The following is a 25,236-nucleotide window of genomic DNA, read 5'->3' as shown; positions in this document are numbered from 1 at the left end:
TCTAACTGGAACACGGTACTCTTTGCTAAGCCTGTCTTGATATTCTCATGCTTTCACATCCAAGGCCCCGGAGAGTTGGTGCCTCCCAAGACAAGCCAATTCCCAGAGACAGTAAACAACTTGCCTTAGGGTGTGCCTTTCACACACAGACCAACCAACCCAGAGTCCACTGCTGACAACAATCCCTTGCCCTCACCACCCCAGGGACAGGCACCGGGGTCCCAGGCAACTTGGGACAGCCCCTACATACCGAGCCAGCGCAAAGACATGCTTCAAACCAGCCAAGCAGCTGCCTTGCTACCCTTCCTTCTCGCACAAACCACAATAAACGGCCCTGCTCCCTTGGCCTCCTGACTGCCCTGGTGCCTCCTCCTGTGGCCCCTGCATGGTGTGTCGCCTCCTCGTGGGAACTGTGAGTGACAATCTTAGCGGCAGTTCTCTCCCGATCTGTTGGCCTCCCCATCATAAAACCCACATTTTAAAACACACTACTTTAAGCTCACAGAAGTATTCATTCGTTCACACCTCACAACCACCCTGTCAGGAAATGAGGACACAGAAAAGTCACCTGGCCAAGGCCACACAGGCAACCTGGCTCCACACTTTAGGAGTTGAACCAATCAAGATGATGCTGTCTGTAGGCCCCACAGACATCTTAAATGGGTAAAGGCACTGTGAGGGAGGTGGGAGGACCTGTGGGAGCTGCTGCTGTGGTCCCGGACAGGTACAGGACCCCCGAGAGGGGTCACTCTCAGCGGCTGCTCACCAGCTCACACGAGGAGAGTCACAGGGCCTGTGGAAACAGGTTGGCCATCAGGAGTACATCCCAAGGCTTCGGCCAGGCTGTCCCACCTCCCAGGAGAAGCACAGGAGGGCAGCCCCCAGCCACTGCTGTTTCCCCAAATCCTGGCTCCTCTGGCCACTTCAATCCTAGCCTGGATCAACCAAGGCAACTGTAAGAGGGAAGTCAGAAAGAGTGGGAGAAATGGGGACAGGGACAAGAGATGGAACAAATGAGAGGGAGAGAAGAAAAGGTGAGGAGGTGGAGCAGAGAGGACAGGCCCTATCCTGCTAGGCCAGGGACTCAAGACAGCAGAGAGCTGCTCCAGCGTGTGCAGCTATGGGATGGGCCCAGAAAATGAAAGGGAATTTGGATTCTCCATAAGCTGTGATGCCCGGTGTCTGGCGTGGCTGGTGGGCCCACCACCCTGCCCAGAGGTAGGTACGCTGGCGTGTGCATGCCGGGGGGAGGGTGCCTGCAGACCCCCATCGTGGCCCACCCTCCGCCTCCCTGCCTCCCAGGTGGCTGCCCCCTCCAACCAGGGAGAAGGAGAAGGTCTTTCCCACAGTTTGTGAAAGCACCCCTTCCATAGTTGTTCTGAAGATTCTTCTTCATAACTCAGGAAATCAAAACCAAGGGAAGCTGGCGTCCGGATTGGCTGCACATGAGCCAAGGAGCATGTTCAGCCCCTGAATATGGCCAAGCATCCTCTTGGGGGATCCCCTTGGCCAACACCAGTACTTCAGACACAAAGCTGGCAGGCAGCATGACCAGTGGCTGGTCCAGCCCCGGTCTGAGGCTATGCAGCAAAGGCCTGGCTTTGGGGGCTGGAGATGCCCCCGGGGTAGGAAGGAAAAAGTCCCCTAATCCGGCAGAGGTAGGACTGCCACTGAGCAGTGTAACCCGTAGCACCAGGCAGAGCAGAAGAGGTGAAGAGGAGGAGGGTTGGGTACCCCAGACACACGAGGCAGACGTATGTGGTCCCAGGGGCTCCACTGCACTCCAGCCTCCTGTGCCTGCCTGGCTGACCCAGCCACTCAGGTGTGCCAGGCCTCTGCCCATCCGTGTACTGGGATGGCCAGGCCACGATCAACTCCTTCTCCACAGATGACCCTGCTGGACCTTGGCAAGCACATTCTTCCACGGCAACTCTTGTCACACTAGACCATATGGTCCTGGGACCAGACATCTCATAGAATCACCTGGGAGCTTTTACCCAGATAGGCCCCCTACCCCAAGCCCCAGAGATTCTGACTTAATCATCTGGGGTGGGCTCCGCTGTTGGTTGTCTTTGTTCTGTTCTATTTGTAGCTTCCCTGGTGATGCACTATGCAGCCAGGGTTAAGAACCACCACACTAGTTTAAAGGTTGCCTCAAGAAAGCTTCTACCACCCCATTTAAATTTACAACCTCTCCCATCTATCTCCCTTCTCTACCATATTTTTCTCCACTGACTAGGCTGTGTATTACTGTTGTTTATTATTATGCCTCGGTCTGTCTCCTCTCACTCGAATGTAAACTCTTTGAGGGAGAGATTTTTTATCTACTTGATTCATGGCTACATCCCAGCCCCTAGGAAACATGCAGCTGAATGACTGCCTGGATGTGGCGCGCCATGCCTACCTTGGCCTACCTTGGCCTCTGCTCTACACCCAGCACAACACCCAGACATGCAAGGTGCCCCTGGTAGTTCCCTCAGGCTGCTGTAACAAAGCACCACCAACCAAGTGGCTAAAAACAACAGATTTTTATTGTCTCGTGGTTCTGGAAGCTGGAGGTCTGAGATCAAGGAGTCAGTAGAGCCCTGCTCCCGATGAAACGCAACAGAATATCTCCTGGTGTATTCCTAGCTTCTGGAGGCAGCTGTTACTCCTTGGCATTCCTGGGCTTGCAGCCACATCACTCCAGTCTCTGCCTCGGTCCTCACCAGGCCTTCTCCCTGTGTCTGTGCTTTCACAAGGCAGTCTCTTTTTCTCACAAGTTCGCTGTTCCTATTGGATTAGGGGCCCATCCTACTCCAGTATGACCTCATCTTTACTTGATTTCATCTGCAAAGATCCTGCTTCCAAATAAAGCTACATTCACAGGTACCAGGGGTTCAATGTATCCTTTAGGGGGATAAAATTCAACCCACAACAGTGCCTAATACTTATTTGTTGAAAGGGAAGAAACTTCACTGGTTCCAAAGCAAGTAAGAGGCACAATTAGTAACTCAAAATTGTGACCTCTTCCTTCTGCCCCACAAAGCCTCTTGGAGACTCAAGCATGTCACCTGAGACAGGAGCCCATGAAGTCCACAGCCTGTCCCCCAGCAGACGCCATGTGCACGGAACCAGTAGCTGAATGGGTACCAGGGACATAGGGACATGGGTGGTCTCTGGTTGTGTGCTATGTGAGGAGCCCCAGGTGCCTTTGAAAACCTGTACCTCCCTGCAGCCTCCTGGGAATCCACTCTTCCTGGTCAGCTACTGAGGAACCAGGGAGGGGCAGGTCACTGCCTGCCAGGGAAGAGCCACTGAAAGCAAGGCTTCTATGCCAGGTGGGCGGAAGCCCAGGGAAGGTTGCTGCTGAGGCCCTGACTCTGAAGCCCCCAAAGCCTCCCCACACATTTATATAAACCCTGCCACCCCCACATCCCCCCACCTCCTGTCAGAGACAAAGTCACATTTCTCCGCAGCTTTGGGGGAGGATTCTGCTTAATGACTGTCACTTCTGCAGGCTCTTCGGTTTTATCAGGTTTACCCTACAGCAGACTGTCTGTTCTGCTGGCCAGGATTTCCTGATCTTCCCCAGAGTAACTCTGAAGGCCATGTCCCAACTCAGCGCTGGCCCAGACGTGCAGGAAGGTGCTCATTCATCTCTTAGCTCCCATCGGAGAGCTCCTCTTGGGAACAGGATCAGGCCCTCATGGCGGGTGCACAGAACTGAGGTAGGGCCACCCTGGCTGTGCACACTTCCCTAATTGCCTGCCATCCATCATTCACAGTCTCCTGCATTCTATTCCAGGGGCAAGAGTGGGAGACACAGTCCCAATTACCACAATAGGCCCTTCAGCCCTCCTGAGCAGCTTCGGCTCAGCTTTCCAAACCACGTGCGCTTTTGGTGAAGTGCATTTCCTCACGGTTGTTCCCACTTGCTGCTAACAGGCCCATGACTTTATGAAGCTGTCAGAGCCTGGCCCTTCTCCTGTGCACATCCTGCAGCACCTCTGGACACCCAGGTGCTGAGTTCTCCTGGCGGTCTAGGGGAGCCTGCGGTGGTGATCACCAGCTCCTCTGATCTCCTGCAGCCCTTGGCATCGTTAGAGCTCCAGGACCACATCAAGAACTGTGCTGAGTGGTAGAGGGTGGGAAGGGAGTATGGCAAGGTCTCAGCCCAACTCCCAGGAAGCTGGGAGCCGAAGGTGCTGGGGAAGTACCCGGGCGGGCCCAGTGTGGGCTGGGGAGGCTGAAGTGGCCACACCTCTGGATGGGCCAGTGGTCTCTTTCTGACCAAGAGTGCTGTCCCCTGCAGTGTGCCCTCTCCATTTGTCCCCTATCATCCAACCTGAAGAATCCTTTGGGCTCATGCCCCTAGTAAGGTACAGGAGGAGCAAGGAGTCACTCATGTCCTTTAGGGGAGTCAGCACAATCAGGTGTGGTCTTATTAACACTGGGCTGAGATCAGACACCAGACGCCTGTTTTCCAAGGAGTGGAACAAAAAAAGATGAGAGAGGGGCATGTGAACTGGCAGCAGCCACAGGTCCATCCAGGGGCATAGGCTGGGAAAGGGAAAGGGGGAAAGGCCTATGGGAGCCTGCAGGACACGGAATGCCTGCACGAATTCCACCAACAGGGAGAGCCTGCCCTGGGACGGCCGCGCTCTCTCCACTCTTGCAGGGACAACAGGACGCCTTTCTTCAGCAAGTGGAAACCAAGACAAGGGACCCAGTGACTGGTTTGACTGTCAGGACTGGGTCCAGAGGTCCTAGGTCGAGGCATGTCCTGGATTCGACTAGAGGCCCCCTGCAGGCCCCCTCCCGCCCACCCAAACCCCTCTCTTGTTTCTGCCTACCCAGATCCTACCCCTACTGTACATACAATGGAACGCCCCACAGCACCTACAGACATTCTGTTTAGAAAGTCTGGAAAGATTTAGGGAAATGCTTCCTGAAGGAAAATCACACAAAAGGAAGAAGAAACTGCACCAAGACCTAGCAATAGTTAGTGACCTCGGGGGTGAGTCTATGAGTGTTTTTTCTTCTCCATACTGCTCTTATTTTCCAATTTCTCTACAAAGAACATACATTCTTCACATAATGAAAATGTTTATTTTTTTGCCACACATGGTGGCTCATGCCTGTAACCCCAGCACTTTGGGAGGCTGAGGCAGGAGGAATACTTGAGCCCAGGAGTCAGAGGCCAGTTTAAGCAACATAGTGAGACCCGGTCTCTGCAAAAAATTTTTTTAAATCAGTCAGGTGTGGTGGCGGGTGCCTGGAGTCCCAGTTACTGGGGGGCTGAGGTGGGAGAACTGTTGGACCCCAGGAGGTCTAGGCTGCAGCGAGCCATGATCACACCACTGCACTCCAGCCTGGGTGACAGAGTCAGACTCTGTCTCAAAAAAAGGTAAAAGAAAAAAGAAAAATGTTGATTTTTTAAAAGGTAAAAAATCGCATTCTTCTTTTAGGGCCTGATTCTAACCCTTCCGTCTTCATGGTGTCTTCCTTGACTTACCTCAGCCCAGAATGATACTTCCTGTGTCTAAATTTTTATTAGAATCATAATCATAAGTAACAGCTGATTCCAGCTGTTTCAAAGACATAGCAGGGCAAATTCAACTGGTCAGTGCCTGTTTGCTCCGTCTTCCCTCCCTTCTTATCTCCCACAGGACCCCTCATTTTGAGTCCACAGAGCTAAAATAGTAAGTCCTTGCTGGCTACTGACTCTAGTCCCCACCAATCCCCATTCTGCATTTAAGGCAAACTGAGGTCTTTTGTTGAGACACAATCCCAGGTAAGGATGTGGAGGAATTCGAACCCTTGTGCACTGCTGGGAGGAAGGTCAAATGGTGCAGGCCCTCTAGAAAACAGGATGGCAGTTCCTCCAAAAGCTAAAGATAGAATCGCCGTATGATCCAGCAATGCCATTCTAGATATATACCCACCAAAACTGAAAGCACAGGCCAGGTGCGGTGACTCACTTCTGTAATCCCAGCACTTTGGGAGGCTGAGGTGGGCGGATCATCTGAGGTCAGGAGTTCACGACCAGCCTGGCCAAAATGGTGAAACCCCGTCTCTACTAAAAATACAAAAATTAGCCGGGCGTGGTGGTGTGCACCTGTAATCCCAGCTACTAGGGAGGCTGAGGCAGCAGAATTGCTTGAACCCAGGAGGCAGAGGTTGCAGTGAGCCAAGATCATGCCACTGCACTCTAGCCTGGGTGACAGAGTGAGACTCCATCTCAAAAAAAAAAAAAAAAAAAAAAATAGAAAGCACAGATATGAAAAAAGTATTTGTACACCCATGTTCCTAGAAGCACTATTCACAACAGCGAAAAGGTAGAAGCAACCCGGTGTCCATCAGTGGACACTCTGTATGGATCAATAAAATGTGGTATATTCAGACAACGGAGTATTATTCAGCCCTTAAAAAGGAAGAAAATCCTGACATATGCTATAACATGGATGAACCTTGAAGACATCATGCTAAGTGAAATAAGCCGGTCACAAAAAGCACAAATACTGTATGTGTCCACTCACATGAGCTACCTAGAGTAGTCAAAATCATAGAGACAGAAAATAGAATGATGGTTTCCAGGAGCTTGCGGGAGGGAGGATGGGGAGTTAGAGCTTAATGCGTATACAGTTTCAGCTTGTGAAAATAAGAAAAGTTCCAGAGATGGATGGTGGTGATGATGGTTGCACAAGGTGTATGTACTTAATGCCACTGAACTATACATTTAAAAATGGCTAAGATGGTGAGTTTTATGCTATGTATTTTTATCACAACTAAAATAATCCATAAATTTTTTTTTTTTAAAAGACCCAACCCTAGTGACTCCACCAACAGGGCCCCCTGGACTGTCAAGCTGCTGTTCCTGTAGCACTTAACTCCCTCACTGAGAGGGTTGGATATTCCCTAAGGAGCCGAGACGGTGTCTTTTTCATAGTGGCAGGCTGTATATAGCAGCAGCTCAGTAAATGTTTGTGGAATGGATAAAATAATAACACAAAGATCACTTACATCTATAACTGGTATGGGAGTAGAGTTCAGAATACTTAAAAAAAATATAGAGAGAGTCTTGCTCTGTTGCCCAGGCTGGAGTGTAGCAGCAAGATCTTGGCTCACTATAACCTCAGGCTCCTGGGCTCCAGCAATCCTGTTGCCTCAGTTTCCCAGTATTCTGGCCCTGGGATTACAAGCATGAACCATCGTGCCCAGCCCAGAATACTTTTCTTCATGTCAGGTTTGAGACAGGAATGCAGGATGTTCACAGCCCCTCCTCATGTGGTCTGTTGGCTGAGGGTGTGCGTGGAAGGTAAACATTTTCCACCCTCTGCCTACAGGGTGCACAATCCACCCACGGGTATCTGAGTATCTTGGACATTGTCGCGTGGTCATTATAATTCAGAACCATGCTGCAGCAGAGCCAGACACCAGAGCAACCTGGGGAACGCAGCCAAGTCCTTGAAGGAGACAGGAGAGGAGATAGTAACCTTAAAAGCGGGAGGTGTTGGGGAAACACTGAGGAGAGAGGGGATCTCTCCCCAAGACCCTGCCACACCCCTGATGTGTGGGGAGGTGGGCTGGCTACCCCATTGCCACACCAGGCTTGGCAGCCCCTCTGCTGGGACCCCAGCTGCAGATCCACAGGACTCTGGTGCCTGACCCCACCCATGCTCCATCCTGAACCCTGGAGCCCTGCGGGGAATGTTTCTTAGGCAGAGGACCAGCACCCCCTAGAGGAGACGGCCTTCTCTCCCTTCACCCAAAGAAGAGTCTGGAATGATTTCTCACCCACCCACCACCTACGACCTTTAAAACCTCAGGGCTCCAGCTCAGGCACAGACCAGTCAGGTGCAGCGCCATCCACACTAAGAACGAGCTCTCGTGAAAGCAGAGAATCCTTCAGAGCCCTCTTGGGCCTAGCTGGGGCGTTCTCTGGCCCCTGAAACTTTTGGGGTGTTGAGTTACCTGACCTTGACTCTCACCTGGTTGTCTGCCCTGCCTCAAGGGCAATCAGTCTGCAGCCTCCTGGGCTGTGCGGGGCTGGGGGCCTTCCATGCCCTACCCCACCTCAGCTCCCAGCAGTCCTGCAAGGAGTCCTGGGCTAGATAGCTGGGCCCCCTCTTATGGATGCTGCTCCTCTGTGCCTTTTATCACAATTAGAACAGAACAATAGAGCAGTACGTTGTCTAACATTAATACCCCATGAAGTCCATGTCTCCTGGTCACTAAACCCTAGCACCTACAAGAGTGTGATAAACTCAATTGACTAATTATTCATTGTTTAGTGTCTTCTCTAACAGAAGAAGAGCTTCATGATGCCAACGATGATGTGTACTTTAATCTGTGTCGCACTGCCCACCTCTAGCTGAGTGTCCTGCAGTGTGGCTGGTGGTCCCCAGTGATGAGGCAGAGGTCAAACACTAGCTGAATGGATGAGTGAACAGCCATCCCATGTTACAGATGAGGACTATCCCCATCCCATGTTACAGGTGAGGAAACTGAGGCTCTGATTAGGTGCCTTGCCCAAGTTCCCACAGTCACCAGGCGGCAGAGCTGGGTGTGGACCCGTCTGCTCAACACAGGTGCTCATCTTGTTCCCTTCTGCTGACTCCTGGGCAAGGGTGAGCTGGTGATGCCAAGGTCTATCTGCATCTACCTTTGCTGTGACCCACGTGGTATGGCGCCTTCTCTGGCTGAGAAGGCCGAGACTGACTGATTTCTCCCCTCCCCAGGCAGAGTTCCAGGAGCTGTCCCTCCCTCCAGAATAGCCTCTGCTGGCATGTCCCAGAGGCCCTTGTCCCTCCCAGGTGTGGGGAGGGCACAGCCCCCCCAGCCCTGGTGCTGTCGGCTGCAGTGAGCGCAGGTATCTGGGGTGGGGGAGGACAGGCAGGAGGGCTTGCAAGCCACTTGTGGATGTCCCAGCATGGGCCCGGGCTCCAGCTGACCTGCCCCATCAGAAACGCTGAAACATTCCTATTTGTTACCACACATCGGACAGGGGAGACATCTAAATATCTCTAGGGGTCTCCAGGGGTCCCCTGGCCTCTGGCCTGCCTCTGCCCATGGCCAGTGGTGGCTCAGCACCAAAACATCCTACAGGCCCCTTGGCCAGTCCCTGGCCGCCCCCCAGGAGGTGTGTGCTGCACAACCATTCTCCTCAGGGGAGAATGAGGCCATGGACAGTGGTGGCCTCTGCCTGTCACCCCTCCCTACTCAAGACAAACTCTTCTCCCCAAACCCCCATCAGTCTCTTCCTCTTCCTTAGATCCAGGCCCAGCCTGTCATGCTGTGCAGTTGATTTATTTTTCTTGTGGCCTTGCTCTCAGTGGGGCTAGAGAACAGCATGTCATCACCCTCTCTAAATATTACAACTCTGCAGAGAATTGATGAATGTGACTCATCACCCTCCATTCTCCAACTAGAGAATCCCCAGGCCTTTCTTTGTTGATATGAGTGTGATCATAATCATAAAAATAACAGTAATAATAATAATGGCAGCTCACAATTACTGAACACTTGTTATGTGCCCGATATTGTGCTAAGCACTTTCCCCACATTATTCCATTTACTCTTTGCAACTCTATTATGTAGGTACTCTTCCTCTCCTATTACACAGATGAGGAAACTGAGGTTCAGAGTGGCTCAATGCCTGTAACTTGTCCTGGTCACATGGCCGGGAAACAGCAGAGTAGAGGCAACGTGCAGAACTGCTTAACCCCAGAGCCTGGGCCTAACCACTGTGCCCCACTGGCTCTCCATGAGCCCAGCCTCAAAGGGTGTTTTTAAACTATGATGTCACCCCTCCATCTCGTACTTAACCATCAACCCAAGCCAAAAGTTCAACCCCAAAACAGAGACCAGAGTGAGCATTGTGTTTCTACCAAGGGCTATAACCAGTGCTACTGATGGAACAGGGAAAGAGGCCCCAGAGGGACATTTGCATATGATTGCTTGCAGTTGGCCTCTGATGTGTACCAGCCACCTCTGTCCCTGGCGATGTCAGAGTCAGAATCATCTCTGACCCCATGAAAATTATAGCATCTTGTTTTTTCTCTCCTTTCATCTCTTTCCTGATTGCCATCATTGATCCTGGCACATCCCAGACAGAAATACCCCCACTGTAGCAGGGGTCTGACGTGCAGGCTGTGATTAGGGCAGTGTTCTTTTATCAACCCAAAGTCACTGCCTCCGTGGGAGAGAGACAGAGGGAGGTGTCACCCCAAGGGCAGTCACCGTAGAAGAGGCCTGAGTCAGCCCCTCTGACCAAACACCCTTGCTAGAGGGCTGGGGCCCAAGAGCCAGCACCATGGAACGAGGAATAGGAAGATGCCTGCTGAGTGGGAGAAGACATGGTGAGAGAGGGCAAGGAACTGGGCGAGGCGCAGGGGTGGCGGGTGAGCCGGCTGTGTTGGCCGAGGCAGGCTGGGAACCTGTGCTGGAGGGCCAGACTGCTTCTGAGCAGTGAATTTTCTGGATTTCCTTTGTGTTCCACTGAATGAGTGAAACCTGCACAAAGCTTGCGGAGCTGAGAGCAATCAAGGAAAGCACCTTTGTCCACGCTGTGCCAGGGACAATGCCTGGGCCAGTGAGGTGGTGAGGACAGGACCAGGAAAGAAAATTCCAGAAGGGGGAGCTCAGTGGCTTGGCTTGTACATGTTGGGACCACTTGGTGGGCTACCCCTTGCCACTTTAAACTTGAGCCTATGGGATCTGTTCTAATAGGAAGTCTGTTTCCTCATATGTCCTAAGGGGGAGACCCCTGGATTTCAGGAACTGCCATCAGACAGGAAAGGCCCCTGGTGGCTCCTCAGTCACAGACACATACACACACACACACACACACACACACACACACACACACACACACAGAGACAGGAAACCAAATCTCTCTCCTGTCTCTCCTCTGAGTCTCCTGTGAGCCTAAGGGCTCCCCAAACCTCCTTCCCACAGATTCCTTGGACACACTCCTTTCTCCTGGGCACGTAAAAACATATGTCTGGTAGTCAGGCTGGGTAAAAGCTAGTATCAGAAAGTGTTCTGGGGGTGTTTCTCCCACTTAACCAACGATGGGATCTTGGAAAAGTTACTTCATCTCTGTGCCTCAGCTTTTTCTCCTGTAAAATGGAGATAATCACAGTACAGCCCTCTTCTTTGCTGTGGTGATTGAGTAGATGAATGCACTAGGGCAGTGGCTAGTTCAGGCAAGCTCTGCATAGGCGTGAGCTCTCACTGCTAGCGATCATTCCACCATGGGAGGGCCAAGGTGGGTGGGAGAAGCAGCAGGGAAACAGCACATCTGCACTGCCTGAAGGGCTCAAGGCCAGGAGTCCAGCCACGCACTCCACTTCCCTGAGCTCGGCTCAGCTGCAACACCCGCAGGTCTCTCCGGGATGTGGAGATTCAGCCAGGGGCAGCCGTCTTCCTGGGAGACCAAGGTGACTGCTGCCTACACTGTCCCTACCTGACAGAGGAGCGTGAGGGGTTGGGAGAACCCCAGAACTGGGGCCAATGTGTTTTGCAGATACATGTCTCTCCCAAAGGCTTAGAGTCTCAGTTTTGACAGACAGATGGAAGACACGCAGGCAGAATCCACAGTCTTGGATCCCAGGGCAGACTTGGGAACTGGGCAGTTCTCATTCTGCCTGAAAAAAACAGTGCTTCTCTCACCCCTGCCGTTGTCAGCCTCACCTTCTCTGTGTGTGTGTGTGTGTGTGTGTGTAATTTGCACTATTTCATTTAATCACTTCCTTGAAAACTCAGGCCAAGCCTCCAAAGAGTCCTCTTTACACCAAACTTAGAGGACTCGTGAGTCCCAGGGAAACTTGCCTGGGGAGAAGGAACTCTCCGGAAGGCAAACACAGCAGCTCCTTTTCTGGGCATATGGGAGGATTATCGGGCTCTCCAGGAAGCCATGCTGGATGAAGGCCACTGTATCGCTTCGTGTCCCCATGGAACTCATAAGCAGATTTTGCACTCTATTAATCTACATCTGTTTGCACGTCCCTGCTGTCAGCAGCTTCTGTCTAGGGAGGCGGCAAACATGCAGTGAAAGGAACGTGGGCTCTGGAGCGGCCACTTGGGTGCAGCCTGTCTGTACCACTGCTGGCTGGGGGACCTTGAGCTCTTGAGTCTTTTAATTTAGAACACATTCCCCACCCTTTTTTCTTTTTCCATGACTGACTTTTTAAAGAGTACACAATGTAGACTGTCCCACGTTCTGGATTTGTCCAGTTGTTTCTTGGTGATTTTTTTTCTTTAAATTTATTACGGAAAATTTCAAATAGAGTATATATGAAGTAAATAGCATACATGACCTATCTATCAACTGGGTGTGCTGATAAAGGTAGCTGGCTTGCAGTGCTGTCAGGAGGACTGGTGATAAGGTGGGCAGAGCCTGGCCCAGTGCCTGGCACGCACTGGCTTAGGAGGCATGGAAGCTGCCAGATGGTGGTGAAGATGAGATGATGGTGGTGACATTCGGGTCCCAGTCTATGCTTTCCGTCTCTCTTGGTAGGCTAGGAGCTCCTCCCCAAAGCGGGTGGTGGTGCTTCCTCCTTTCTCCTCCTCCTGTTTCTATTCTCTCCCTGCAGCCTCGCTGTCCCCCTCTCCCCACCCCCCAAAAAAGTTACAGGGGACACCATGATAATTCACATTTAACATACCTGGAGGGGTGGGGCTGGCATGCTCTAGACAACACATTCTCCAAAGTCAACAAACCACCCTGTCAGGCTGTGCCCACTTGAAAGGAGGGAAGTGGGATGTCTCCGTGGGGGTCCAGCTCTCCCTCCCTTCCCTCCTCCTCCCCCAGCCTCACCCCTACCTCACGTTGTCATGTTTCTGGATGTAAATCTTATGGAACATCATATCCTCCTGCTTGGCGTTGATGTCTGCTTTCATCTCCATGGCAACATGACGGGGAAGGACAGACAGCAGGAGCCGCTCCTGCGGAGGGAAGCACATTCTTTCATCACGGCGCCTTCCACCTGCCTGGCAAGTGCTCTCTCCTCCACACCTGTGCCCCTGCCTGAGGGCCCTGGAAAACCTTTCAGGCTCTCCCGGGACTCCTGGGCTAACACTGTGTGTGTGTGTGTGTGTGTGTGTGTATGTCTGTGCATGTGTGTGTATGTGCGTGCAGGCTACCTGTCCCCCATCTTCCCTCCCCAGGACACCACGTGATCCTTCCGCCTCACTCTCCACGTTTCTCTGGCAAAAGTGCCCCTGGTGAACCTGTGAGTACTGAGCACCTCGGGTTAGAATCCTGGATGTCACTTGAGACTCTGCATGACCTTGGGCAAATTACTGAACTTCTCTGAGCCTCAGGTTGCTCATCTGTAAAATGGGGATGGAGTTGTTGGGAGCATTACATGAGATCCACTCCATCAGTTTTCAAATATTTATTGAGCACCTACCATGTGCCAGGCACTATTCTGGGGACCAAGAGAGTTAACACCAAGAGTGAGACAGGCAAGGTTCCTCCTTCAGAAAGCATCTGGTGTAATGGGGGTCTCGGGGGCTACTATGGGGGCACTGATCAGGGACACCTGATCTCCGCTGGGGTAGTCAGAGAGGGCTTCCTGTAGACTGGAAGGATGGGGTAGGAAGGAGGTGCTCCAGTTCCACTTGGGGGACAGTGGCCCAGGAGAGAGCGAAAGCAAGCTGACTTAGAGAAACCACATCACAACCAGCTACAGGGGAGGTGGGAGAGAAGCAAGTGGAGGGGCAGGCCACATCACAGAGGCTCACGTCAGCCTGTTATGGAGTCTGGACTATGCCCTCTTTCTGAGCTCCTCTCCTGGGCCTGCCCTGCTCCAAGATGCCCACCTGCCTCCCTGCCAGACCAGACTACATCATTTGCTCATCACCAGCCTTTCATTTTGGCTGCCTCCAGCCCTCCTCATTCTCCTGCCCTTCACACCACACCAGATGCTAGAGCCACCCTCCTACGTGGCCCTGAGACTCTTCTGCTTCTATGTCATCTCTGCTTCCTCTCCCTCCACCTGGTCCCAAACATGCCATGTCCCACTTCTGTCCTCGCCCCATCCATGCCTGCATTCTGGGAGTAAATCCATGGCCAAGGCTCCCACTGTAGAGGTGGCTCTATCAGCCACTTCCCACATCCCTACCTCCTGTCCATGGCTCGCCAGCCTCCAGCTGCCCACGTGGATGTCTTGCCACCACCACCCTGACATCACACCCAAACCACACTCGCTTTCCCACACTGTCATTCCCCAATCACTTTTCTTTCCATTTCCCTGCCTTTACCCGGGACAGCCCCATTCTGCTGCACCAGTGTCGAGGCCCTGCCCACATAAATGGCTTTTGCTTCTCAGATCTTTCCCTCTGACACTCATTCCTTTCCCCTGAGCCGTACGCCCTGTCCAGCACTGATGAAGTCCTGCTCATCTGGAAACAGCTCTCGCACTTGTCCTTTCCGTTGTGCCTTCCTCCACTGCCCATATGCAGTTCTCACCTGGCTCTTGGATTCTGGTTGCGACACCCTGGACAGACAGCCTCCCTCTGCCCTCCCTGATGCCTGCACAGCCCCGATCTCTCTGAAACACTACCTGTGCTCAACACCGTCACAGGTTTTCTAGTTTCACCAGCCACATCACATACAGGTTTCTCCAGACCCACTAAACTCACTCTTCCTTATTTTCCACTGTAAATCAATGCCCATGTCCCCTTACCCCCTTGCTATGCCTCATGCTTGCCTGGCCCACTCCTGCCACCCCCAGACTGGCTGCTGCTCCTCTCCTTGCTGAAGCACCCTCTCCACCCCAACCTTAGCCTGTCACCGCCCAGGCCACCTTCAGGGCCAGACTGGATGACCGGGGCAGCCTCTAGATCACTTTCTTTGTCTCCAAGCTTGCTGCCTCTGGTCCATCCTCCCCTCTGCAAGCAAGCAACTGCTTTTCCTAAAACACACCAGACCATGTCGCCTTCTAAGCCTCCTGACCCTGCTGAGATCAGCCCATGCCCGCAGCCTGGCCTGGAGGTTTCCATGATCTGACTCCTCCCTGCTCTTCCACCTGCTGTCCCAGCAGCACTGAAATGAAATCCACACTCTGCTCCAGACAGAGCAGAACCCAGAGTCCCCTACGCTTCCTGGGGTCTTTCTTGCTGCTGCACACAAGCTCCTCAGCTGGCATCACCCTCCTTCTCCGCTGCTCCCCACCCTCCTTCAGGGTCTCCCTTTTCCCAGGAGGAGGTCCGACTCTGGCTGCCGGCATCCCCTCCCCACCTGCTGAAACCCCACATCAGTAGCCTGTTAACTGTGTGTGAGGAGAGGCCACCTTGGGGACCGGAGCTGTGTCTTGCCCAGTGCCACGGCCCACAGCCTTCTGCTCGAGAAGCTGACACATTCGTGAAGGGCGGTGTTCCCTGTGGGTCGGTCTGGCCCCCCAGGCAGCGGGAAACACAAGCACCAAAGGCCAACTCTTAGTAAATAGTTACTGGTGACAGAAATAGGAATTAAAAGACAGCGTGGGATGACTGGGAGAGACAGCACTACAAACCGTTTGGCTTCATGATAGGCCTCCTACATTTACAACCACCTCCAGGGCTGAGGGCCAGGAGAGGTAGTCAGGAGGCCGCTGGGGAATAATTCTGAGTCCAGTCATCACAGGGCCCCTAGAAGCTTCCTCAGGGAGCCCCGGCAGCTCTCTCTGCATGCTTTGCTGGCTGTGGCTCGCTGAGAAGCACCTGTCCGCAGAAAGCGTCCCCTCCTCAGCACATTGGCTCCGAATATGGAATGGCAAAAATATTTTCTCCCCTAAAGCCCTGTGGATTTGGTGGAATGTCTAGACTGGCCCAGGCCAGAGCAAGGAAACTGTGGCAAGCTGTAAAATGGTAATTCCCCTGGAGAAGTGAGAGAGGAAGCCCCAAAAATGGAATAAGGAGGAGGTATCCTGATCTCAGGTGAGAGACGCTGAGGCCTGGAATGGGGATGAGATAAGGGGCTTTTCAGAAATGCTGAGGCCTTGGGGTGAGCACGGTGCAGTGTGCCAGAGGTGACGTACATGTGTTAATAATAAAGGGCAGTGGGAGGACCCCAGGGACACTGCCAGCAAGGGCTTCCTTCAAGATGCTGGACCAGAAGCTCCGACAGGGCCAAAGAGTGAATGGGGAGAGCCAGGCCGAGGACTGGTCAGCGTAAGTGGGGACCTGACAAGACATGCCGACCACCGAGGCAGCACTGGAAAGGAAGTGGGGACACGTGGGGACTCGGGCGCCTGGAGAGGTACTACAGAGCTTTGCCCCCTCGTTTGGCTGTCTGGATGTCACCAGCCTGTCACTGTGACTCACTTAGGATGCAACCAGATGGCATCAAGGACGTCCCCCGCAGTAGTAAAACATTCTGCACTCAGGGTGGCCACAACATGTGCTCCATGCTGGCCTGGAGCCATGAGTGACCACTGCCATCTTGGCCCTTTCTCCATGTCCCCCACACTCAAAGGCAGACCTTCCATGTTCGTGTCAGCCATGGGGGCTGACGCCGCATGCGGCACTCAGGTGGGCTCCACTGATGCTTGCTCAGGGTCTGGGGAGATGATAATCTAAGAGGGGAGGGAAGGCCTCCGGTTTGGAGCAACCTTATCTCATAGGAGCCAGTGGGAGCCCCATTGCTCTGCAGACCCGCCCACTCTCTCCCCTAAGCCACATAGCCCCCAGGCCTCCTGTGTGGGAGCCATCACTCAGAGTCACCAGACCCCTACCTGATTCACACACAGGAGAGGAGACAGTGGGGATCCACACCTGGAATCCAAACAGGACTCCAACCCCAAAGAGGGAAGGGCTGGACCCCTGATGTGGCCCTTAGCTCTGCTCCCACCCCACCCAAGAGTGGTGCACACAGGGCAGGTCCCTCTTTGCACCAGGAATCTGTAACCCTGGGAATGGCCTGTCTTCCCTGGCCCAGGCAGGTCTAGGGAGAGATGGAACTTTCTTCCTTCTCTGAACCACCAAACCCCAGAACTGAGAGAGAGGAATAGCCAGGTGTGGGGTGTCTCAGGGGATGAAGCTCCTGTCTCTTCTTTTCCCTCATCCCTCCCCTGTGGAGCACTTAATCCCAGTTAGGAACGCTGGCTTCTCTCCTTACTCCAGCTCAAGGGGGGTGCAGTGTGGGGAGGGAGGGGGAGCCGTGTGGGGAGGGAGGGAGGGGGAGCCGTGTGGGGAGGGAGGGAGTGGGAGCCGTGTGGGGAGGGAGGGAGGGACCCTCTTGCTTGTGGCTTGTTTGCAAACCACAGGGACACCACATGGCTATGGGCACCTGGCCTTAGGCACGGGCAGGGTAGAGCTCCCTTCCCACAGGGCCTGGAATGCTGGACTCTCTCCAGGGGAAACATTCCCCACGGGTTGGGCCCCTCCCAGGGAGTGGGGCTGGCAGCTGTAACGAGCACCACCTGCCCCAGGCCAGGCGCTCAGGGGAGGCGCATCTCGGGTCTCCACTCCTTCCCACTGCGCAAGGGCAGGGGGCTCACTCACCTGTTGCTGGTTCTCCCGCTGTGAGTGGAGCCGCGCCTGGATGCACTCTCGGGTCTCCTGGAAAGCCTGTCTCTGGGAGACCTCAGCTGGGTAGTGGGTGCAGACACCCACGATGTTGGTGCAGGAGAAAATGAGAACATTGGAGACAAGCTGCAGAGGGAGAGAGGAGCACACCGAGCTCAGATCCTGACCCTCCTGGCCCCAAAGTGTGGAGCCCTCAGCCCCTGTCTCAGCAAACTCACACCTGGCACTGGCAAACAAATGCTGAGGGCACCCCACACGCAGCCAACCACTGGGAGCAGCCGGGCATAATCGATCGGGCTCTCTGATGTCCTCACAGCCAGAAGTTTGGCTGGCCTGTCATGGGGTATGTCTTTTAAGGACACTGAATCACCTAGTAATCATACTAAACATGCCTATCGTACCAGAAATGAAAAGGTTACATGTACTGTGACAGAGCTGTGTATGTGCTGGAGGCAGGAGGGCCACCGCAAGGAAGGTGCCACAAGGGTGCTGGGATTACACTTTTGAAAGTGTGATAGAGTCCAGCACAGGCAAGGGGCCACCCTCCCCCAGGGATCAGCTCCAACGAATCAAGGCCTCTCAAATCCCCTCAGGTCCCCAGCACTGTGCTAAATGCTCTAGGGAACGAAAGGACAAGGCTGGCCAGTCAGGGTCCGTGGCCACAGTGGGTCTCCACTCCTTCCTCCCTAGGCTTCTGGTCTTTCTGTTACCAGCCCTCTGACAACCACCACACCAGCTGGCCAGTGCCTGCCACTCCCCTGCTTCCCAACAACTGAGATGTGTGTGTGGAAAAATACCACTGACCCTCCAGGTCAGCAGAGTTGAAGCTGGAATTCCATTGAAGGAAATACTTACTGAAAAGCTAAGGGAAAACGAAACACAATACAACACGACGCGGAAAGCAAGGTTATATGGTACATTCAGATCCCAGTGAGTGATGCGTAGGCAAAATTTCTCTTGGCAGATAGAGCTCCTGGGTATCTGAGTACATGGGTCCTGTTGTCCTTGACTTGGGGCCACATGGGACAGAGCCACACAATGATGCTCCGGCTCCCAGGCTGTGGGGCCTTTGAGCTGCACCTCAGTTACTCCCTCCAAAAACTTCCTTCTTAGTCCCAGCTCCAGAAGGGGAGCCCGGGTCAGTCGCTGCACCTTCTGTTGTGGCTCCCTCAGCCCTCAGGAGGCCTGTGTTGGTCCCAAGTCCTGGGGTATGGAAGGCACTTGGCCATTTGCATCCCAAAGGGCCTTGCTGTGGGATGTTGGCTACCTGGCAGTGGCCCCGGCAGATGACTCCTACGCTCTTCTCAAGGGGCCTCTTGGCTCTCGACTCAGGTCTGCTTTCTACCTGAAGGCTTTGCCCACCACAGCTTTGAGGTGGTCCTGCCCTTGCTCCTTGCTGAATGTGGTACCACCTTTCCCTGGAGACATTGCATGGTGTGTATGCCCCAGTCCATGAAGACTTTCTCTTTCCCATTTCAGACTCTTACTCCCTACCGGCTGAAGAATGCCCTGAGCTCCCCATGTGTCTCCTGGATGTGCCTTCCAGGAAGGGGCAAGTTCAGATTTCCAGCTCCACTGCCTCAGCCGACTATTGTTGCTGACTTATAACTCCCATATTCTTCCACCCCAACCCCATCTACCCTAGAATCCCATCGCTGTCATTTTATGTAAACACACGGCATAGGAAAAGCCAACCTATTTATCACAAGGAAAGAAGACCCTTGCTCTTCAGAAACTGACAATCCACTTGAAGAGTGTTATAGATGGAATGTTTTGTGTCCCCCAAAAGGACTGTTGAACCAAAGAGTGGCTGGATGAGCCCGTGGCTTCTGGAAGATTCATCAGAGGCAAGAGTGCAGGAATGGGAGACGGGTCCAGACACTGCCACAGAAGCCCAAAGCATGAGGGAACAAAGACCTGTGTGTGGCTGGGAGCCAGTCAGGGCAGAGCTGACACAGAAGGAAGAGCCCCTAAGACCAGGGAGAAGAAAGTCCAGGAGGAAATAGACCATGGCCTGAAGCAGTAACCAATGCTGTGATTATGAAGTGAGATCCCAAAAACAGGCCTCTGGGAAGTCACTGGGAACCACTGGGAGAGGATAAGGAGGAAGAGACGAGGAAGTGAAGGTGGAGGGGTAGGCCACAGGGAATTCTGAAGGATGATCTAGTTAGGGGAGATCTGTGTGAAAAGAGAGGAAGGTGCCAGGTGATAAAAACAGAAGTGAGACAGGAGAAACTGGGAAGGAGAAGATAAGGAGCTAGCCTCAGACAGGCTAGTGCATCATGAAAATATGATACAACATGACCAAATGGGCTTAATCCCAGGAATGAAGGCTGGTTCAACTTCAAAAAGCAATCAATGTAATTTTCCATATTAACAGACTAAAATTTAAAAACCATATGATCATTTCAATAGTTTCTAAAACACCATTTGGCAAAATGCAATATACATTAATAATTTTTAAACTTACCAACTTAGGAATAGAAGTCCCTTAATCTGATCAATAGCATATACAGAAACCTACAGCTAAATTATACGATACTTAATGGTGAAAGACTGCTTTCCCCTAAGACCAGCAACAAAGCCTATTTGTCACTCCTATTCAACATCACACCGGAGGTCCTAGCCTATGCAATCAGACAAGAGAAAGAAACAAAAGACACACAGATTAGAAAGGAAGAAATAAAACGGTCTCTATTTGCAGATGACATGATGGTCTACATAGAAGAACATCAAAAAATTTAAAAAACTACCAGAATTAATATGCAAGTTTGGAAAAGTCATAGGATATAAAATTAATATACAAAAAGCAGCCTACTTTTATATATGAGTAAATACCAATTGGAAGTAAAATTTTTAAAGGTATAGTTGGCTCTCTATATCCACAGGTTTTACATCTGTAGGTTCAACCAACCTTGGATCAAAACTAATAGAGAAAACATAAGCAGATGGCTGGACAGAGAAAGAATGGCCTTCCCTCTTTCTGAGGCCAGAAAGAGAGGCCAGAGTCTATTTTGAGACATGACCCCCAAAGTAATTATCAAGTGTCTGCTGCAGCATCTCTGTACTAATCCTCTGGGTCTCTCCTGCTGTAATCTGACTCCTCCTATAGCCAGAAGGCCAATAGCAACCGACAGTGCAAATCCAGGTAAAAAGATGCACGGTAACCCAATATCCATCCAAATGGCTTTGCTAAGCTTAGTGTGCCTTGGTGTTCATCTCTCTTCTACTAAACACAAAACCAGGCAGGTAGAAAGAGGGTGCTGTGGTTTGAGGGTGGGGTCTTGAGCAAGGCTATTGGAAAGGTCGGATTTCAGCAAGTTGGACCTGAAAGTGAAAAAGAGATTAATAGCTGCCTCACTCACACACACTCACACCATCTGCCAAAAAAGCAGGAATCTGGGCACCAGGTCTTAAAGGGTGCTAAGGTCCCTGTGCAGATGCTTTGGTTATGAATAGTGAGGAGGTTATCGGTAAAATCTGATGGAATTCTGCTTACACACAAAGGGAGTCTGAAGTTTGAAAATGATCTCACACTTTGGGGACAAGAAAGTATGTCCAAATGCTGCCGGGCTCTCTTCTCCACTCAAGCAGTGACCAAATAATGAGCCACCTCTTACACCCCCATAAAGACAGGCACAGTAAAAGTAAGTATAAACCCTGTCCTTGTGTAAAGGACCTAATTAGTAAATAGTAACAGATATCAGTCACTGCTGAGGCTTCACAATAGCAGGTAAACAGGGCCTAATTAAGGGTTTATTGGTTTTCCCTGTGCTGGCCTCATGGGACACATCTAACCACATGGAACACAAGTGGGGGGTGTGTGTGTGTGTGTGTGTGTAGGGAGTCAGTGGTATGGGGGAGCATGTGACATATGCCCACATTACACCAAGTGGAGTGAAAAGGAGACCCGACAATACAGCAGACTGCAGACCTGGAGTAGCCTCAGCATCTGCTTTAAAACAAGCGGCCGGATGTGGTGGCTCATACCTGTAAAACCAGCACTTTGGGAAGTGGTCCTTGGGTGGATTTGGAAAATCAGATCTCACCTCTTTGGCTTGCACCTCATCGGGGTCATTACAGACTCTGAGGCACAGGGAAAATGCTGTAGTCTGTCTACTCTGTCCTCACAAGTGGAGGAAGATCTGGAAAAGGGAGTAGGGAAGAGTGGACAGGCCGAGGTGGGAAGATCACTTGAGTCCAGGAATTCAAGACCAGCCTGGACAGCATAATGCTACCCCATCTCTACAAAAAATAAAAATAAAACATAAAAAAATTTACCAGGTAGTCCCAGCTACTTAGGAGGCTGAGGCAGGAGGGTCACTTGAGCCCAGGAGGTAGAGGCCGCAGTGAGCTATAACCATACCACTGCACTCTAGCCTGGGCAACAAAGCAAGACCCTGACTCCAAAACAATAACAACAAAAAGTTTAAAACAAGCCCTGCAGATGGATGGGGTCCAAGTGAACAAGGTCCAGGGGGTCACAGGACCACATCAAGAGGGACTCCACTAGAAGGGGAATGTTTGACTCTCTTCTCAGAGTCAAAACCAAGGGGAGATGCCGAGGAATATTTAATACTTCTAAAACCCCAGCATTTCTGAAACCCAATCTCTGGCTGCCCGCAGGCTGCAGGTTTGATCTGAGCCAAGAGTGGGAAGTTACGGTGCTCAGTTTGTGCAGTGTCTCCTCAGGAAGACTCAAAGAAACCCCAGCCGCCGGCCTCAGGCACTACGGTCATTTCTGCCTCTCCTCTCTGAGTTTTCAGGGCGCTCTGTGGGCCTACTACAATAGGCTTGCTGCTGGATAATCCTGGGAATGGTACAAGGCAAAGGGGAGTGAGAAATGCATGGTTTTGGAGTAGAAGGAAATGAGTTGGGGAAGACCCCTGCTCAGTTTGCTCTTTTATGCGGTTCCTGTTGCTGATAAGTCAGCTTGCTCCTTGCAGTATCGTTCACAGGTGAATGGTGGTGGCTGTGGTAGGAATCAGAACTTCCTGGGGAGCCAGATTTAGTGATGGGGGAGGGAGCAGGATGTTCAGCTAAATTTGAATTACAGACAAACAACACATACATCTTTTAGTGTAAGAAGGTTCCAGGCAATATTTGGGACCTACTTATACTAAAAAAAATTATTCATTGTTTATCTGAAATTCAAATTTAATTGAGTGACCCATATTTTACTGGGTAACCCCACCAGGGGTCCTTTTCAAACCACACCTGCCCTCCCCCAGTCATGACAACCCTCTCCCCAAGCTCTTGTCCACTCTTCCCTACTCCCTTTTCCAGATCTTCCTCCACTTGTGAGGACAGAGTAAACAGACTACAGCATTTTCCCTGTGCATCAGAGTCTGTAATCACCCTGATGAAGTGCAAGCCAAAGAGGTGAGATCTGATTTTCCAAATCCACCTGAGGACCACAAGATGCTGGACCACCTCAGGGACCCTGGGGGCAGAGGACCAGCTCCCCCTGCTCTGGCTAGCAGAAAAGGAGGAGAGGCCCTCTCCTGCAAGGTGTCCCCTGGCCCCGGCCCTAAAGACAGGCACAATTCCTTCCTGATTTAGTCCTTTGTTGGTTTACAAACACATAAAACTAACAACGAAATGAATCCCAAATAAAAGAAGCTGACATCCTAGCAAGAGTTCCTTCCTCCTACACTGAATTTCATTTGTCTTACACAGTGGTGGCGGGAAGCTCAGGGAACCTCGGCGGAACCCCATCAAGATATAAAATAAAATAATTCAAGGAAGAATAATCTTAAATTATATACTCTTAGAAGGCATATCGGCATGGTTCCTTGTACACTGCACCATGCTCGATTAGGTGCTTAATTTTTTTTTTTTTAACTATTACATACTTTTAACTGTTTTTCTAATCACAATGAGTGACACCTCTAAAATTTTTCCTTTCACAAAGAATCAAGATTGCTGTATGTGTTTTGGTAATCAAACCTGCATTATATCTGCTTGGGGGCTTTTGTGACGAGGTCCTCTTTCAAGGAGGTGGCCAGTTCTATACCACTGGCTCTGGACAAACATCATCAAGCCCATCTCTCTGCTCACTAGGGTCCTGCCCAGACAATATCCCCCTTCTCCTCTCCTTTCCAGCTAGGATCTAGCTGCTCTGGGATTGTCATTCTCCCTTGCTCTGGAACTCCCCCTCGACTCAAGAACTGAGGATGCTTCCTGAGGGGCCTCCACCTCTGTGAACACCATTTTCTATGCCAGAGATCCTCAAATGATACCCTTAACATTACGACATTTTCCTACCCTAAAACCCGCCAGGCCTCTCCATTACCAGTAAGATAAAGCCCAAACTCCTGTGCCAGCATCAACGCTCTCTAAGTCTCATCATAGACCACATTCCCTGTCTCATGCCCACCCCAGCTACTAACTGTGTCTGAAAAAAACAATCTGAAATACGATTTTAAAGTGCAATGTTTAATACAACTTTAATGTTACTAAAATTAGAGCATGTAATATTGAAAAATCAACAATTAGCATCTGCTTAATACCTTTTAAGGAAAAACAAAATAGACTAAAATGTGAAGAAAGACAAGTATCTAGGAGTAATTGGGTACAGCAATATACAGTCTGCAAAACACTTTCTCACATGTAGTTCATTTCACACTCATCAAATCCCTATAAGATAAGCAAGTTAGGCAGCATCATCCCCCTCTGCCAATGAGGAAACTGAGGCTCGAGGCAGGGGTCCTGCCTGGAGTTACACAGCAAGGCAGCTGCAGAACTGGGATCACAGCCATCTCTTTCTGAGCTCACAGTTCATCCTACTCTACTGTACTAAGCTGTTATTTATCCCAATTTAATTTAGATCTAGTTTTGTTTTATTCTATTTAATAAAGAGACACTCAACTTTCTCTCACCCTTGTCCCAGGCGCCCCAGGCCTTCTTCATAGATCCTGGTCACATAAAGTACTGCTGATTAGGGACCTACTCCCAGCCACTGCCAGATTCGATGAATGTCCTCTGGGGTCACTCTCTCTAGGGAACTCACAGCTATGGGTAAGAAAGGCCCACCTGTCTCACAAAGCCAAGTCTTACTCTAGCGTAGCTTCCCTTAATTATTTTTTATGGAGATACAATTCACATACCATAAAATGCACTCTTTTAAAGTGCAAAATTCAGTAGTGTTTAGTGTATTCACAAGGCTGTGCCACCATCACTACCAACCTTAGGACATTTTCAACATCTCCAAAAGAAACCCCATGCCCATTAGTCACTGCCTATTCCCCACCCCACCCTCCCCCAGCTCCTGACAACCACGAACCTACTTTCCACCCCTATGGATTTGCCTATTCTGGACACTTCATATAAATGGAAGTGAACAATAGGTGGCCTCCTGTGTCTGGCTTTTCTCGCCTGGCATATTTTCAAGGTTCGTCCACGTGGTAGCACACACAGACTTAGAATCCTTTATCCAAAATGCTAGGGACCAGAAGTGTTTCATAGTTTGGATATTTTTCAGATTCTGGAATACTTGCATATACATAATGAGATATCTTGGAGATGGGACACAAATCTAAACATGAAATTCATTTATGTTTCATAAACACCTTCTACATGTAGCCTGAAGGAAATTTTATACAGTATTTTAAAATAATTTTGTGCATGAAACAAAGTTTGTGTTAAGTACTTATGTGTGGAATTTTCCACTGTGGCGTCATGTCAGAGCTCAAAATGTTTCAGATTTTAGCGCATTTCGGATTTCAAATTTTCAGA

General features: G+C 51.2%; 1 protein-coding gene across 3 annotated transcripts in view; it reads right to left on the bottom strand.

Annotated features, from left to right (window-relative positions):
• ADCY5 (adenylate cyclase 5) overlaps positions 1-25,236 on the bottom strand; it is a 164,380-nt gene that overhangs the window by 51,720 nt on the left and 87,424 nt on the right. For all 3 annotated transcript variants that reach the window (XM_045385522.2, XM_074033290.1, XM_074033291.1), the window contains exons 2-3: positions 17,476-17,625; positions 12,812-12,933 (exon numbers count right to left, since the gene is read on the bottom strand). In XM_045385522.2, the coding sequence (XP_045241457.1) occupies positions 12,812-12,933; positions 17,476-17,625 (272 nt within the window). The remainder of the gene's footprint in view (positions 1-12,811; positions 12,934-17,475; positions 17,626-25,236) is intronic.

The sequence above is a fragment of the Macaca fascicularis genome, chromosome 2, assembly GCF_037993035.2.
Source record: "Macaca fascicularis isolate 582-1 chromosome 2, T2T-MFA8v1.1".
Classification (NCBI taxonomy): domain Eukaryota; kingdom Metazoa; phylum Chordata; class Mammalia; order Primates; family Cercopithecidae; genus Macaca; species Macaca fascicularis.
Note: the sequence above shows the minus strand (reverse complement) of the source record. Positions and strands in the feature narration are given on the sequence as shown.